General features: G+C 45.5%; 1 protein-coding gene and 1 long non-coding RNA gene across 2 annotated transcripts in view; one reads left to right on the forward strand and one right to left on the reverse strand.

Moving 5' to 3' along the window:
* The window catches only part of LOC142823227 (uncharacterized), a 77,054-nt gene that overhangs the window by 15,774 nt on the left and 43,139 nt on the right, over window positions 1-18,141 (forward strand). The window lies entirely within an intron of this gene.
* The window catches only part of LOC142823065 (killer cell lectin-like receptor subfamily B member 1B allele C), a 57,495-nt gene that overhangs the window by 2,218 nt on the left and 37,136 nt on the right, over window positions 1-18,141 (reverse strand). The window contains 1 exon segment of the mRNA XM_075913343.1: window positions 787-941. Within this exon segment, the coding sequence (XP_075769458.1) occupies window positions 787-941 (155 nt within the window).

Raw genomic sequence — 18,141 nt, forward strand, 5'->3', positions numbered from 1 at the left:
GGCTTATAGAAAAAATAATACCATCTAGACCATTGCCTTGAGCACTGGGCCATTAAGTTCCTTAAGTACCTCCAATGGTCTCACTAGAAGACCTACATTAATAAGCAGGTTTGCATTTCATCTTTCTAACTTCACATACAAGAATGCTACATGCACACAAATAGAGTACACACGTTCAGGGGATCACGTGCTTTTGAACAGTAGGTCACTTGCCCTGTTTTGCATAAAGCATTTTCAAGTTTTCACATTCATATTCATAAACATTTCCATAAAACATGGGAGAATACTGTCACATGCACTCTATGAAATCTGACATTTGCTGCACCTGCACTGCTGGCATTTTCCCTCTTGCTTTTTTCATCCCAGCCCCTCCATAGATGTGTGGCTCTTGACCACTTACCAAAATCTGGGAGTCCCCCCCCACCCATTAAAAATTATTGCCCATCCCTGGTGTATGGTGTCTCCCACTTTGCACTGAGCACTACATGTTGTAAGGTGTACCAAAGTCCTTTGAAATCACCCAGTTGCCTCCTTTACCCCATCCTGTCAGCAGGCCTGTCTACCCTTTTTTCAGTCCTGGTAGGACCAGAATGAAGGCCTAGCCATTGTGTTTGTGATGTACGGGGGTCATGCAATAGATGAGGTGGCAGAGCACAAGTTCTATACGAGCGGTAGCCTTCACCTTCATTTCCTTGCTTTTTAGCTTGTGTGGGTGTGAATAGAGCAGCCAGGGTTTTTTGTGCTAATTCTTACTAGCAAGGTATCCCCAGGACATGTTTTATTTACCATCTCATCCTGGTCCCGGATCACCAGCAGTCGGGAGCCCCTCCCTGAACAGTCATTGCGGCTCTCGTTCCAGGAAGTTTTGTTTTTAGACACCCAGTAGCACTTGTCCCGGTGCAATAGCCAGTCTGGGGGGCAGAGCTTGCACCCTGGTCCCTCTGGAGCAGAAAATGGAAATGCATCTTGGAGCTGGAAGTTCTGAACTTCATTGAACTCCCCCTGCATAGTAGCTTCTGCCAGAGGTCAGTGCCTCAGCTAAGCGCTGCAGATCATCCCCCTGCTATACCCACTACCCCATCACAGAGCTTGCAACCCTCACCCCGCCTGCCTCCCCCAATCCCTTTACTCAGGCCAGAGCCTGCACCCAGCATCCAAGTCCCTCCCAGCACCTCAGGCAGATGTGGGAAAGAGCCTATGAGTGAGGCAGGGGTGCAGGCATTATAGACACCACCAAAATTTCTACAAACCTGCTGCCCCTATGTGTTCGGTGAGGGGAACTTGCCCCAAATCTCATCCCCTTCCCCAGCTTTATTGATAGCTCCCAGTGCAGGGTGAGCTGCCACACCAGGATGAGCCCAGCGTTTCTGACTGCTCATGCTGTTATCGGTGTCCTGCTATAGAGTCTTCCTGAGCATCAGAAGCCAGAGGGGAAATGGCGACTCTTCCAGAGTCCACATCTCAGCAAATCCTGCATGACATTTCCTGGGCCCAAGCAAACCTAGTTCTCCAGCCTCAGGGCTCCCCTATCCTGTATTTCCAAGGCCTGCTTCTAATAATGAAAGTGTGAAAGCTTCTCAAAGATGCCACAAGACTCATTCACAATGGAAGAATTAGGAAAACTAAAAACAGGAGTTGCTGCCAGCTGCGTTAAGTATTTTGTAGCAATAGGATATTTGTCGTGTAACCCACACTCCTTCTGTGTGTGGTATCCCACATAGTGGCACTGAGACCACATAGAGATTAACGAGTCTGCTCTTGAGACTTAGCTAAGCCCTTGTGGCTTTTAACTCATGCGGCAGAATCTTGTGCATTTAGCTTCAGACTTCCCAGGTTCAATCCCACCCACCAATCCCTTCTACCCATGTTACAATTGCAGGTATTGAAGTAGTTTGTGTCATTTCCCTGTGTGACCAGTAGGTGGTGCTGCAATACAAGGCGCAGCTGAGAGAAGGAGGTGAGGTACCTGCTGAGTTGCTGGGAGATGATTCACAAACAAATTTTTTCAGGCGGGACTGGAAATCTGCACAGTTGTTCTCCAGGCAGTTCTGAGACCCTCTGGGCTGAAAAACTTCAGAACAGCATGAGCATGAATGGCAGCTTCTGCTCAGGGATCAGCCGCCCATCACAGACGGCAGCTTTCACACTCAGAACTGGGCCTGGGAGATAGAACATGACAGAGAATAAGAGAGACTATTGCAGTTATTACACAGTGTGTGGCGCGGTGAACGAGAGGCTAAGTGAGCCAGATCCAGCCTGGAAATCCATTGGATCCAGCCCGCAGAGAGCAACTCGCTCATTAAACAGCAGTCTGCCCTCTGCTCTGCAATTTCTGGCCAACTGGAGCTGAGAAATTTTGCTGAGTCCAGAGACAGGCTGTGAAGCTTTCTCCGTCTCCACCCCTTCCCCCCGCCTGCACTTATGCCCAGAGCAGATCCCATGTGCCGCTGGCAGTCAACTGAGATTTCAGGAGAGAGCCTGCCTCAGGTTCCTGCAGGGCTGCTGGCTGGGAGCCTGGGTAAGCACCTCCCAGCCAGAGCCTGCCTCTGCCACCTAACTCCCCTTTCTCCCCAACTACCTGCCCAGGCCACCACCCAAACCCTCTGTACCCCTTTCCCCCCTTCTCCCATGTCACAACTCCCTCCCAGATCCTGCACCTCCTCCTACACCTCTCTCCCAGGCCAGAATCCTCTCCTGCACCCATACTGGCTCCCTGACTCTGCACCCCATTCCCCGGTCCCTGGACATCACCCAAACCCCCTGCACCCCCTTCTTCCAGGTCACAACTCCCTCCCAGACCCTGCATACTCTGTTAAAGCCCCTCCCCCAGACTAGAATCCTTTACCCCCTCCTGGACCCTGCACCCAAACTCCTGCCCCAGATCACAACCTTTTCCTTCACCCAAACTTCCTCTCAGACCCCATACTCCCTCCTGTGTCCCAAGCCCCTAACCTCAGCTCCCTTCTGCATCCAACCTCCATCCCAGACTCCCAGCCCCTCCATAGATGTGTGGCTCTTGACCACTTACCAAAATCTGGGAGTCCCCCCCCACCCATTAAAAATTATTGCCCATCCCTGGTGTATGGTGTCTCCCACTTTGCCCTGCACACTGACTACAGTGAAGCTGTAAGAGGGGGGATCACATGGGGTAACATTTGCCTGTCCATGTAATATTTTTCCCATGTTGGTGCTAGTGAAGTGCGTAGGGGGGATGTCTACTCAGCAGCATTATTTTGGAATAACTTGCATTATTCCAACATATACTACAAGCCTTTATTTTGAAATAATGTTGAGCTGGAGGACTTCTTATTCTGACTCTGGGTAACCCTCATTTCATAAGGAGAAAAGGAAGACAAAGGAAGTGTGTTCTTCCTTCCACTTCCTGCTGTGTAGACAGCGACAAAACTTAAGTGAAGCTACTTCCACTTCAGCTATGCAGTTAACATAGCTGAAGTTGCATATCTTACCTCGCTTTAGCCAGCAGTGTATGGCTTTAGCCATACCCTAGGATTTTATTCATGAGAGCATTGGAATTAGAATTGCAAGTTCAAACTAGGGTGGCAGTGTAGACATACCCTCAGATCTGAAAAGGGAAAGGAGAAAGGCAAAGACACCACCAGATAGACAGGTCCCCAGATCCTGGATTCCCATGGGATGGTCACACTCCTATTGGAGTAGCAGAGGCTCCCCAGGTCCCAGTCAAACATGGGAGATTATGGAGAGGAGCTCAGGTACCCAAAGAGGAAAGGCCCCCTGGACCCTGGCTCACAAAAGAGGAGGAAGAAATGCTCCCCATCCCCAAATCTTGGCACACACAATGGGTAAGGAGAGGGACCTTTTCTCCACCAAGAGGACAGTTCCCTCCAGATCCTGGCAAACTCATGAAAGGGAAGAACATGGAGGTGATAGATGCTCCACTCCTGTTCTCCTCCAGCCTCCTGCCACTAACCCTCATGCCCTCCCTTCTATTGTCTCACACCTCTTCTCCCTTACCTGTGCTCCACCAACCTGTTCTCTAGCACTCAACCCCAGCTACTCCCCATAACTCCTCTTCCCTCTTCCCAGGAAGCATTGGTTCATACAGTTTATTTTCTTTTCAAATCTAGTTTAAGGACTGTCAGGAGAGACGCTAGCAGGGTCTAGTGATGGGCTCAGACATGTGTGGGAAAGGCGGAAGACTTGGGTGTCACTTGTGTTCAGAGCCTGCGGTTCCTGTGGTTTCTCATGGGGAGGGTCCGTGCTGCTTTGGGAGGTGAGCCCTGAGCTGCAGAGCCTGGTGGTCAGTCAGTAGCTCTTCTGTTCCCTCCTCTGAGCACCTGCTGAAAAGGGGCAACTGTGATAAGCCTGGCCAATGGAGGACGAAGAGGGTTATACGGCATTAAACCTTCACCGGAAGGTGAAAACAACAGAACACTCACGTCAACCTGAGACCCTAGGTAAGTGACTTACTGTCTCCCTGGGTATCTATTCCTGACTCTGCCTTTACATGGTACCTTGCAGGAAGGGGCCAAGGGAAAACATCACATGTGAATAGAGCTAGGAGCTGGTGGAAAGCTAACAAGTGTCAAGGAGCTTTCTATAAGATCAGACATCCATTCATTCGGGATGTTGGTAATATAAAGGTTGAGGGAACCGATAAAGAACAGGACGTAAAGGGGTCTGGGCAAAGTAGGATCAAAAAAATAAGTTGTATAAATGAGCATCAAAGGATTTAAATAAAAATAGGCAAATGGACAAAAGTAAAACTTGCACAAGTCTATCCACAAACACGAGAAGTCTCAAAGCAACAAGTCGGTGAATTGGAATGGATGCTGGCAGAACCCTGGACATAATAAGTGGTAAAACTGACCAAAATAATGGTCACTGTAAACAATACAGAAAGGACACATTAGATTTGGGAGTCACATTATAACAGTAAAATCCCAGGTAATACAGATACACTAATATACATATGACTGCACCAGCCTCCTGACTTTCAAGGAGCTTTTAATAAAGTTCCTCACAAGAAGTTATTAAGGAAAATAATGACTTGTCGACATGGGTAAATTGACCAGGATAGTGATTTTAAAAGTAGTTTTTTATTCCTGAAAATAATTACTCTGCTTTGAAAGCAGTACTTTGAAAGTGTACTGCTTACTCTGGAATAAATTGATTTTAATTAGAATACAGTGTCCACTTGGAGAGCTATTTGGGAATAACCATCTGGTCAATTTCCCTGTGTAGACAAGCCCAAAGGTATCCATGAGGTAAATGGTAAACTGCTAGCTCAGAACTGAGACTTGCAAGAGACAGGAAAGAAGTGGTAGGACTTAATGGTCAGTTTCATCGTGACAAAAAGTTAGCAGGGGGCTGCCTCAAGGTTCTGCATTAGGCTGGTGTTTAATATACTCATGATCTGGACGGGAGGTTGGTCATGAGGCTGCAAAGCTGAGGAATGTCACTAGATGAATTATGTCAGTCAGGACTGGATTTACTGCATCTGTGCAGGAGCAAGGTCTGTGCTCCACTTCCAGATAGAGCTAATTTGGTTAGCCTCTCCCCAGTGAGTACTATAATATACAGGACTTCAGAGCCTTGTCTCCCATCTGTATTTGAGTCCTCTGGTTCAGTTCTTCTACAGAAGCATCTCATCAGCCTTCAAGCTATAAAATCAGACACCAGTGAATGCCACATGGTCACGTTCTGGAATGAAACTGTTGGCAGTGCAGTACAAACAGGTCCCATGATTGGAAATTACTATCCCTAAGGCCAGGAGTGGTAGCTGAGGTTGAAAGGTCCTGATTCTACATATCCTGTGATGGCAGTTCTGGATGTCAGGATTCACATACATGGCCTCCACCTTGTTTCAAGTAGCCAGACAAGGCTTGGAGCTATTGAGGAGTGGCAGAATCTTCCAGTACGTCTACACCAGGGCTAAAGAAGTGAGTTCAGCTTGGGGAGATATATCCACAGTAGACGAGATAGTGCACTGAAAATAGAAGCATCTAAGGTGCTAGATACATTCTCATGCAATTACAGTAGCAGGAAACTCGGAAGTGGTAGAGGTGCTTAACGATATCTTTGTTTCAAGTTTCACGGAATGACTAATATAGTAAATGCTAGTGGAAAGGAGGTAGATTCAGAAGTTAAAATAGGAAAATAACAAGCTAAAGATTGGACCTAACCAAGTGAGTTATAAGATCAAGAACACATATTCCTGCGCATCCAGAAATATAATCTATGCTATCATGTGCCGAAAGTGTCCATCTGCTATGTACATTGGACAAACATCTCAGACACTTCGCCAAAGGATTAATGCTCACAAAACAGATATCAGACAAGATCACAAAGAAAAAACAGTTTCTTGCCATTTTAACCAGAAAGGACACTCTCTCAATGACTTAACCACCTGCATTCTGCTACAAAGACCTTTTACATCTGCACTTGAAAGGGAATCCTCTGAACTGTCATTCGTGTTAAAATTCGACACTTTCCAAAAAGGACTCAACAAACACTTGAACTATCTCACCCATTACCAAGATAGTTTCCCCAATTATCACCTCTAATACCATTAACTCACAAACATCCCACTCTCCCTACCTCTAATATCATCAATTCACAGACACTTACCTTCCTTCCTCCCCCCCCCCCCCCATCCCCCTCCTGTTCTGCAATGTGATTTGTCCTTTTCATATTTGTTCATTTTTTTTAATTGTATCCTTTGGTATATATGGTTGTGACTATTTTCTTCCACTATTTGATCTGAGGAAGTGGGTCTGGCCCACGAAAGCTCATCACCTAATAAACCATCTTGTTAGTCTTTAAAGTGCTACATAGTCCTGCATTTTGCAAAGTAACAGACATGGAAAAATAAAATCCTAACTATAGATACAAAATAGCTGTTATTACTGAAGAAAGGGATCTTGGGATCATTGTGGGTAGTTCCCTGAAAACATATGTTCAATGTGCAGTGGGAATCTAAAAACTAAAAACCTAAGGGTATGTCTACACTGCCACCCTAGTTCGAACTATGGTGGCTAATGTAGGCATTCGAAGTTGCAAATGAATCCTGGGATTTAAATATCCCGGGCTTCATTTGCATCTTGCTGGGCGCTGCCATTTTTAAATCCCCGTTAGTGCGGACTCCATGCCCACGGCCACACGCGGCACGGAGTAAGTAGTTTGAATTAGGCTCTCTAATTTGAACTACCGGTACACCTCATTCCACGTTCCATGAGGAGTAACGGTAGTTCGAATTAGAGAGCCTAATTCGAACTACCTAATCCATGCCACGTGTAGCCACGGGCACAAAGTCCTCACTAATGGGGATTTAAAAATGGCGGCGCCCGGCAAGATGCAAATGAAGCCCGGGATATTTAAAGGTTTGTAATCTAGAAGTACCCTAAAGGTGCATCTATACTGCAGAGCTTAACTCGAAATAAGCCATGCAAATTTAGCTACATCAAAATAGAGCACTCTTCCTCTGACTTCCCTTATTCCTCATACATGTGTAGAGTGGGCTGGAAGGGGGGTAGCCGACTGCATGGGGCAGGTGCAGGAAACGAGGTGGTTGGCTTCTGGCATTAGTGTGCTGGTCCCGGGTCATGGGGGAGAGGAAGCAGCGCTGACAACAGTGTGGATGATGGTGGTGCCAGGACTGCAGGTGCTGCAACCGGTGCCAGTGTGCACAGGGGAGCACATGCCATTCGTAAAGGCATCGCTGTGTGCACAGGAGCTGAATGTTGTGGTACTGTTGGGGGAAGAAGGGGAAGAATGTAGCCAGTGCTACCGAAAACATTGCCCCCGGAAGCCACCTTGAGTGTGATGGAATGCCAAGGGGGTTCAGAAGGGCCACTGTGTCACGTTCTGCCACTGGGGTGCCACAGGCTCTGAGGTTGCCAACAATCATTCTTGGATCTTGGAGATTCCAACTCCAATCCTGAGGCCTCTGATATTGATGATCAGGGAGGTGCCGAGCTTCTAGATGCCAAGCGGTGGGAGCATGGCAAGTAGTTAGATTCTTTGTCTGGCCATGGTGGTACCTCTGGGTTTGGAGATGGGGAACATTAGACATCATGGAGGGTTACCATTAGGACTGCACCTGTGGACATGTAGGCACCACCGGCCTTGGGGACTTCTCTCCTCTGAGAAGGGAGAATGGTGCTGTTAGGTGCATCAGATTTTTGCCGCTGCGAAGGCCTCCAGTGTTGATGGGCTCAACAGGTGCTACTCTAGTGGGCTCAGGGAGCACTGCAGCTGTGGACTCAACCTCCTTTCATGAGTAAACGTCAATGTGCACCTCTATGGGGTGTTTCAGGCGTGGACCTCTCAGGGTTGCACATCCCTCAATTTGGAGGCCGTCCAGCCTTCTAATTTCTTCCCCTTCTGAGGCACCAGTAATCAAGAACAGCACATTATGTTTGCTTCTCTTATGGATCTGTGATGGTGCCTAGAGGAGTCATTCTTCAGCTCTAAAGTGGATGATGGCACCAGAACGCTCCATGCTAATGAGGCGGTGCGTGGTGCTGGGTCTTCTTGTCCTGGGTAAGACTGTGGATGCAGACCCACCTCCATCAAAACTACCTTCAGGCTCTGTTCCCTGCCCTTTAGGCTATGACTACACTGCAGCGCTATTTTGGGATATCAGAGGTATCCCAAAATAGCGATCTCATGTCTTAACAGCAATCCCATTATTTGAAAATATAATGGGCTCACCATTTTGACGTACCTGTAAACCTCATTCCATAAGGAATAAGGGATATTTTGGAATAGTGGGTTATTTTAAAATTTGGTGCTTTGCAGACAGTGCCAAATTATGAAATAAGCTATTTTGAAATAAAGTTGAAATAAGAATGATATGCAAATTGCGTATCATATTTTGACCTACAGTGCAGCGTAGATGCACCCTCAAAGTCCTAGGGCAGAGCCTGTGGCAGATGTTGCAGTGATCTCTTTCATGATCTTCACCCAAGCACTCTAGACTGGAGAAGTGAGAGTGACTTTTTGGCATATGCATCACACGAAATTCATATCTTTTAAGCCTCAACTAAAGTAGCCATGACTCTTTATTGTAAAGGGGCACTTAACAAAAACTATAAACACTAAATCTAACTTAAAGCGATAAGAAATGAACAGCAGCTGTGTGCACAAATCTTATAATTTGACATTTGTTCCCACCTTTCACAAAGATAAATGAGCCCTAACAGACAATCATTCAATCTAGATGTCATCAGTTGCCTGGTTTTTTTGTCAGCATCACTGCCAGGGTTCCTGTTAAGTGCAACCACCCAGCTGCTTAATGAGCCCTGACCCTGGACTCAAGGATACAGGCACAGAGCTTCCTGGCTGGGGGAGGGACACCCCTCTCTAAGCTGCAGCAGTTCCCTGTGGGGAAGAGAGAAGAACAGCTCTCCCAGCAGTTAACTCGATGACACGAGAAGTGTGTGTGTGTGTGGGGGGGGGCATCTTGTCTCCCAGCTGGGCAGTTGCAGTCAGGAGAGGAGAGAGACTATGTTGATCACAGCAGATGGATTTGCTTGCAGCTACTTGTGAGAACCCAACGCTCTCCCCCCATGTGTAGAGTGGGCTGGAAGGGGGGTAGCCGACTGCATGGGGCAGGTGCAGGAAACGAGGTGGTTGGCTTCTGGCATTAGTGAGACTGGGGTGGGGAGTTTGTTTGGGGAGTGCTGACTCTCATCTGGGCTGCAGCAAGATCAGGCCCTCTCACTCTCCACACAGTAGCCCTAGCTGGGCTGCAGCTGCAGGTGCAGGGGAAAGACACAGGACTCTCTTCTAGCCTGGAGATGGGGGGAATAGCAGGGAGGGTAGCAGGCTGCATATGGGGTTCCAACATTTCAGGAGGGTTATGCTGGTATGCTAGAGCATGGGGGCCATGTGGATACATGGGAAATGGGGTGCTGTTGGGAAACTCCATTGTCTCTTTAATGCATCAAAGGAACTTAATCCAATACATCTTCCCTTTTCTTGGTGGGGCTGGAGTGAGCAGGGGTTGTTATTAATTACCAACTGATTGGTGACATGATTACAAGATCTGAAATATACCAGAAAAATATGATGGGAGGCGGGGGGAGAGAGAATAGGGTAGTACCCTGTTATTTTCAACTGTTAGACTTCTAGAGCCACAAAAAAAATTGTGAATCCTCTGCAGTTTTAGAACAAAATATTTTTCACCCAGGGTATGTCTACACTAACCCGCTAGTTCGAACTAGGAGGGTAATATAGGCATACCACACTTGCAAATGAAGCCCGGGATTTGAATTTCCTGGGCTTCATTTGCATAAACAGGGCTCCGCCATTTTTAAATCCCCACTCATTCGAACCCTGTGCCGCGCGGCTACACGCGGCACGAACTAGGTAGTTCGAACTAGGCTTCCTAGTTCGAACTACCGTTACTCCTCGTGGAATGAGGAGTAACGGTAGTTCGAACTAGGAAGCCTAGTTCGAACTACCTAGTTTGTGCCGCGTGTAGCCGCGCGGCACAGGGTTCGAACTAGCGGGGATTTAAAAATGGCGGAGCCCTGTTTATGCAAATGAAGCCCGGGAAATTCAAATCCCGGGCTTCATTTGCAAGTGCGGTATGCCTACATTACCCTCCTAGTTCAAACTAGGAGGGTAGTGTAGACATACCCCCAGTGTCAAGAGGGAAAGATAAACCACTTTTGGCCACATTGAGTGTGTTAGCAGGCTGCCATCTGCCTGGAAATGTTAGAAAGAATGGGCTAAAATTTAGGTAGTTTGGAGGGATGTAGTTTCACACAGTCAAAGAGACTAATATGACACTTCTTTGGTGTAGCTTATTTGATTTTGAAATAAAAGCACATTTCAAAAGCACATTCCAATGTGGCTGATAAACTCTCCTGTGAGAGATTCCCAAACTCAGCTAGTTAAAACAATCGGAGTTGTATTATGAATGGATGTGTGGGATATTGTTTAGAAATGTGCATGTTTCTTATTAACTATTTTTCCTAGACATGCAGGAAGAAATCAACAGTCAAGGTGGACCCAATCTAGACTAGGTTGCCTAGTGATTTGGGAAGTATGTAATGAATGGAGGGTGGGGGTGCGAGGAATACTACCCTTTTCTGGACATTCCAGACATTCAGTTAACTAAAATCTTCAGTTAACTAAAATCTTCTCTTGAGGCTTAACTTAACCCTAATGGTCTTGCCTGTAAGAGTTGAAGCCATAAAGAGTGGATCCTAGAGAGTCCCCAGGAATGCTAGGAAGCAGGAAGTGATTTGTCAGGAAATTAGGAGAACTAATGTAAACAGAATGAGGGCTTTTGTATTGGCAGCAGTGGCCTTCTTGTTCATGTCTTTGTATGACCAGAGCAGAGCTGAATTAAGCCAAAAACCTAGGTATGGAGTATCCAGCAACATCCAGGCCTAGGGAAGGACTAAATCTTGGAACAGCAGATATGTGAGTAGAAGAGGGAATGTTTAGTCAGACGTGATCAGGTTATTCTCTTTATTGTGGATTTGCTGGGCTTGTCCTTGCACAGGTAACTACCCCCTTACACTGTAACTTTCCAAACTAAATCCCAGGGAAGTAAGTCTGTAAATTAATCTTTTTTTTAGTTGCTCTGTAGCACCTAGCAACCAAGTAATGTTTCATCAAGTGTGTTTTCTTTGTTTTGTTCATACAAATCACCCTTTTAAGACCAGGATCTGATTCCTGTGCCCGAGAAGGCAGGAAGTTCTGTGTGCACGTACCTAAGACTGAAAAAACAACTACTAAGACAAATAAAAGCTGTTCAAGCTCTCTGCAAAGGAAGTTAAAGAGCTTGAGAATGCCTCACAGGAAGAAATTCCCAACTGTGCCTTCCTGGGTTCTTCAAAAGGATTGTGCATTTGGGTGGTGGCAGCAATACCAGTCCAAGGCCAGGGAACCTGTCACCATTGGGAGTTTTTAAACAGAAACCTTTAGTGGGTTTCTCTTTTGTGGGTCCCCCACATTCCCCACTTAGAGTACCAGAGTGGGGAACAGCCTTCGCACACATGGAGTGGTCTCTGTTGGGTCTCTGTTGTCTCAGATGGGTCCATACTGATATGCTCAGTATGGTGAGACTGTCCTGCTATTCTACCTGGATGTGGGACGATTCCCCCACTCCCAACATGGTAGGTGTGGGGTTGGGGTCAGGCTGCTGCAGCCAAATGGCTGGGCCTGGACTGAGGCTGCCGGGAGGGGCTGGGGATGGATCAGGCTGGGCTGCTGTGGCAGGATCCAGGTCAGGCCTGCACTGCCTGTAGCTGGGTCTGGGCTGGAGCCCTGTGGCCTTAGCCAGTTGGAGAGCAGGCTAGTTTTAGGTTGGGGATGGTGGAGTAGCCCTTCCCCAGCTGTCACAGGTCCGTGGCCTGTTGGCCTCTTTAATCTGCTGCCAGTGCAGCCTGCAGCAGAGCAGAGCTCTTGCTGGAGCAGGGCTGGATCCTGCCAGAGCAACATACCAAGATTTAATTTTACCTCTTAATTTCATCCTGCACTCTGCCATTTTCTTGCCAAAGAAGGACGTTGGACGGGGTTGGTACCGTTTGTTCTTGATACCGTCTTGCTACTAATTGTCACCTGATTAGCTTCTAGGTCTGAACAAATTCATTGGTTGGTCATTTGTTTCAATATCTTTCCAGGTATTAGATTGACTGGTCTGTAATTTCCTGGTCCTTCTCCTCTGTCCCCTCTCCTGCTTCTTTTGGAGACAAGTGCTTTGTTTGCTTTCTCCAGGCCTCTGGGACCTCACCCCTCTTCCATGAATTCTAAAAAACAGTTGCTGGTTCTGATATTGCTTGGGCTATTTCTTAAATCCTATCTCATGAATTTAAACAGGATCTGTTGACTTGGATGTATCTATCTTACCTAACCAGACTTTAACGTGTTCTTTCCCTCTTCTGGCTGAAAAACTTTTCTCCATTTTTGTTAATATTGGGTTATGTTAATCTTTTTAGCAAGGACTGAAGCAAAAAAGGCATTAAACACCTCAGCTTTCTCCATATCGTCCTTTATTTGTTCTCTTTCCCTGCTAAGTAATAGGCATACATTTAGCAAACAAATAGATAAACTCAAATTTTAATTTTTGTTTTGTTCATTTGCCACTTTGAAATAATTACTAAGTTCGAAACACTAAAAGTTGAATCCTTTTTTAAAAGAATAATTGCCACTGTCTCGTTGGGTTATCACTTCACTGTACTACCCTGAAGAGGAAGATTTAGCTGCTACACTATTTTGTCAGTTGTAAAAGAGCATAATCAAGATGTTAAAGTTTCAAATAACACTGTTTTCCTGGCATTCTTTAAAATTGCATTATAATTTTTAACTTATATTTTGCACTTTTTAAAATCAAGGATTCTTTGTCTTACTGGAACATGAACAGATTTCAAGAGGTTGTGTCCACACACCTTTTCTTTCTGGATACATGGCAGGGATGCCATAAAGCTTGTAGTCACATGGAGTCAGAGCCTGGAAAAGCCTGAGAACCCCTTTCTTAACATTTAGTTCACTGCTTTGTCTCTTTGTTATTCTGATACGTATTTTCCCTGCATCCACTCATCCTGACTATTATGTTCCTCCCTGAGAGTCATCTTTAAGTTGCAGCTTTCCAAAATGCATTTGGTATGAAACATGTGTTCTCCTCTTTTGCACTCAGAGATACAAGGGAAGTTGAGAATGTTGTTCCCATTTCAGAATCCTGGACAAAATCCCTTGGTTACCTGTAATCTTTAAAAAAGGTCTGGAACACTTTATAGACATACAAAACTGTTAGATGGGATCATGGGCTTTTGTGGGCACAGCCCACTTCTTCAGATGACTGGAGGTTTGAGTTTAAGATGTGCAGACCCAAAATAAATAGGAGAGAAGGGGAGGGAGAGGAAAAAAGGAGGTGGTGGGAGAAAGGGAGCAGAGAGTGTAGAAAACTCAGGAAGGAAGAGGGAATCAGTAAGTGTCTGAAGATTGGGTAGTTAAAACAAAGCAGATAAGAATCAAAGTTAATTGATAGTATCCTTCCTGACAGGAATCTACACAAAGAGCTGTTTGCACCTTCACAAACTATTAGGTAGATAATGTCCTAAACATCCTTCATCACAATTGAGTCCATTAGCATGTGAATTGAATTTGCGGATGAATTCTAATTCCAATGCTTCTGTATGTATCTGGCTAGTTGAATTGACAAGACAGCCACTCGAAGATCCTTTTTAAACAGTGATTAGGAAGATTAAAGTGTTCCCCTACAGGTTTCTGTATGTTTCCTTTACATATATCTGATTTGTGTCCATGATTCTTTCTTGCGGAGACCGTCCAGTTTTTCCAATATATATATATAGTAGTGGGGCATTGTTGATATTTGATGGCATGGTGTCTGTGAGAAAGAATCAATGGACTTTCATTGGAGGCCAGTAAATCCTTTTAGATACACTATATCATGGAGTATGTGTGGCAAAAAGAATCTGCACCAATTTACTTCTGAAGACAATTCAATCTTTCCTGTTTCTGGAGCTCCCGAATTCCTTATGTTCTGTTCATTCTTCAAGATTTGCCCAAAGACTCGCCCTTCAGCTCTGACTTATCCCAATAAAGTAAGAACTGTAAATTCACTAGTTTACTTCAATCCTCCATGTATGTATGAAAACAGCACAGAATAACATAATCGATTGCACTTGAAATTGTGTTTATATAGGCTGCCTCTAGCTACACTTGTAGTGTTGTGGCTGTATTAATAGTACTAATATAATGAAATGTTTAATACTGCTTTATAAAAATTCTGTATCCAGTTCTGACAATAGTAGGGAATTTGACATGCTCTGAAGTCCCTCACTATGAACATTGGCTGTAGAGCTGCTCCTTGGTTCTAAAGACCATTGTCTCTAAACTCTCAGTGCTATAACTTAAATAAAGTACAGAGATTCCATTTTTCTAACCAAATCATACAAGTACAAAACCAAGAAACCAAAGACTTACTGAGTTGCAGAGATGGAAGTGATGGCCTGGAAGAGACTCCTAAAACGTTTAAATCAGCATAAACGATTTCACCTGCCATGCTACGCTCAGAGGAGGGAGAGCATATACAGAAGAGGACAGAGTATAAGAGCAGCCTCACTTCTATCTGAGCGAATGTCTCCAACATCAGGAAGTGTCTGTCATCGATCTAAAGCTGTGTACTTCCTTTTCCTCCAGTGATTTAAGATGTCCAGGTACCTAGCTAATAAATGAAGGCATGTGGGCTACTGACCAGTCTGAGTTGGGCTTTAGAAACATGCAGGACAGGAGAGCTATTTCACATTCAGATGTTCAGGATTTCACAGTTATTTTTCAGCAATACAAGTAAGCTGATCAACTTAGAAGGACATCCCTGAACATTCACATGGCAAGAAAGTCTTCTCACAGCACAGCAGTGGGAAATAGTCAACTGGCATTTTCCAAGCCTTTCAGTGGCACAGACATCTCTAATTTATACCCTTTGCTATAGTTCTCTGTGTGTTTTTGGGGACTCAACCCTTGTGCTAGTGAAAAACTCTGCTGCAGGGGGTGGCGGGTTTGCCTTTTCCAGGAGAAGCTCTGCTGTATCAGGACTTGAACACAGGAGTGGTCATACAACCTTAGCACTCACTGAAGTGCCTGGGAGCAAAGGGTACCCAGCCCGCCTTCAAATAGGGCTGCATGCCTGGGGACTGGCAGCACAAGAGTCAGTTCAAAGACAATTGTGTAAAAATAACAGATCCCAGGCTCTTTATTTTCCTTCTGTTTTTGAGCATTTAAGGTGCACAGGGGTCACATTTTGGAGTTTTCTGTTCAGCCACAAGGGGCTAGTAACAGAGAGTTACCCTGGTGCAGTAATGAGGGTTCTTTGAGCCCCCATGGGTGCTCTACTATAGGTGCTGGTGTGTCCTCGTGCTGGTGATTGTGCACGTGTCATGGCATCTCCATTCCTTCTCTATCTTGGATATAGTCCTAAGGAGGCTCCAAGTAGGGAAGAGGGTTGGTCTTGGTGCACCCCATGGGATACATAACTTAAAGAACCCTTATTACTGCACAAGATGAGATTCTCTCTTCCCTGGAGTACGTTTAGACTACAGGCTTTTGTCGACAGAAATTTTGTCAGCAGATCCTGTGGACAAAGCTTCTGTCGATGAAGAGCGTCTAGATTACATCCAGTTCTGTTGACAAAGCATTATTCCTCGTAGAATGAGGTTTACAGCTGTCGACAAAACTGCTGAGTTCTGTCGACATGATTTCGACAGAACTCAGCGGCAGTGTAGGCGCAGGTATAGTTTTGTCGACAAAAGGGAACTTTTGTTGACAAAACCCTGTAGTCTAGATTCACCCCAAGTGCTGTCCCTGTGGAGACGGGATTTGGAGTGGTGTCCCAGAGACAGTGGAGAGAACAGCATGTTCCACTAATGTAGCTGGGATGGACCAGATGTTAAAATGTAATTGTGATAGACCATCCCCACCATGCTTTATGAACTGGACTCATGGACATGTATATACATATCTCAAGTATTTTGAGTGAATCATTTTGTGTAACCCATCAATCTTCATGTCATGATCCACTGGTTCTCTTTATCTTACTCCGTTGTATGTATCATTTGTGTGAGTAAAATTAGACACAGGGAGTGGGGAATAATTTGTGAGTTTCAAATGTAGGAATGAGAGACAAGGAAGAGTTTCCCTTAACTGTTAAATTATCTCTTTGTCTTTCAGCCTGAGCAGTGGCTGGTAGGGAGTGGCCTCAATGCTTAACAAAAGGAATAGGAAAGCAGAGGCCTGGGTCTGTTGGCTGGGCTGCACCTGAAGGAAGGGACCAGGGACCCCAGAGTGTGGAAGAGAGCCCTGGTTTGGAGGGGCAGCTAGAAAGGAGGTTTTAGGGTGAGTTTGGTTAAGTTTGTACTGAGGTTTGAGCTACATGGACTTTTATTGAGCTGAGAGAAAGACCCACTTCTCAGTTCAAAGAGATTGTTCAATATCATTGGCAGGATGTGATGGAAGGTGGGAAGTTGTACCCATGTGGAGAATTTCTTCCACTTATTGGTACAAGTCCTTCTGGTAGCCCACTGGCTGTTAGTTGGTATTTCTTTTACTTTGTCAGAACAGCAAGTTTCAGCATTATGGATCCATAAAGAAGTCAGGCCTTGAGGTGAAGAGCTGCCCGTTCTGAATGGAGACTGTGACTGTGGTGCTGGGATAGGAGGTTGAAAAGTCATGGGGAGTGGGGACTGTCAGTCACTGGAGGTACGGGAACCTGGTCCACTTGTGTGACCTGTGCTTGGTCTTGTCGGATTTTCAAGATCACCCGATGGATCCAGGGTATCGGTAGGACCGTGTACAGGAAGGGGGGCTTCCTATTTCAGGAAAAACGTGTTGCCTAGGAATTCCTTCCTGAGGCCAGCCCCAGAGGAAAACCGGTGCATTTGCAGCTGGAGCAGAACGTGAGAAGGTCGGTGTCAGACTGACCCCACTTGCACAAAACCTCTTTGAAGGCTGCTGTATCCAGTTCCCACTCACGCTGATCTGAAAATAGACAGCTGAGATTGTCTGAAGTAACACTGAGAGTCTTTTATGTAGGGACTGTCCAGATTGGCCAATGTATATAGCAGAGGGGTATTGTGGGCACATGATGGTATATATTACATTGGTAGATGTATATGGAAAGAATAAATGGACATAATTCAGATATTAGGAATGGCAATATACAAAAACCTGTAGGAGAACACTTCAATCTCCCTGGACACACAGTAGCAGATTTAAAGGTAGCCATCCTGCAGCAAAAAAACTTCAAGGCCAGACTTCAAAGAGAAACTGCTGAGCTACAGTTCATCTGCAAATTTGACATCATCAGCCCAGGATTAAACAAAGACTCTGAATGGCTAGCCAACTACAAAAGCAGTTTCTCCTCTCTTGGTGTTCACACCTCTAGATTAGCTGCTGGAAGTGGGCCTCATCCTCCAGACTGAATTAACCTCATTATCTCTAGCCTTATTCTTGCCTGCATATTTATACCTGCCTCTGGAAATTTCCACTACATGCATCTGATGAAGTGGGTCTTTGCCCGCGAAAGCTTATGCTCCAATACATCTGTTAGTTTATAAAGTGCCACAGGACTCCTCATTGCTTTTGCAGATCCAGACTAACATGGCTACCTCTCTGAGACAGAAT

This window comes from Pelodiscus sinensis, chromosome 32 (genome assembly GCF_049634645.1).
Source record: "Pelodiscus sinensis isolate JC-2024 chromosome 32, ASM4963464v1, whole genome shotgun sequence".
Classification (NCBI taxonomy): Eukaryota; Metazoa; Chordata; order Testudines; family Trionychidae; genus Pelodiscus; species Pelodiscus sinensis.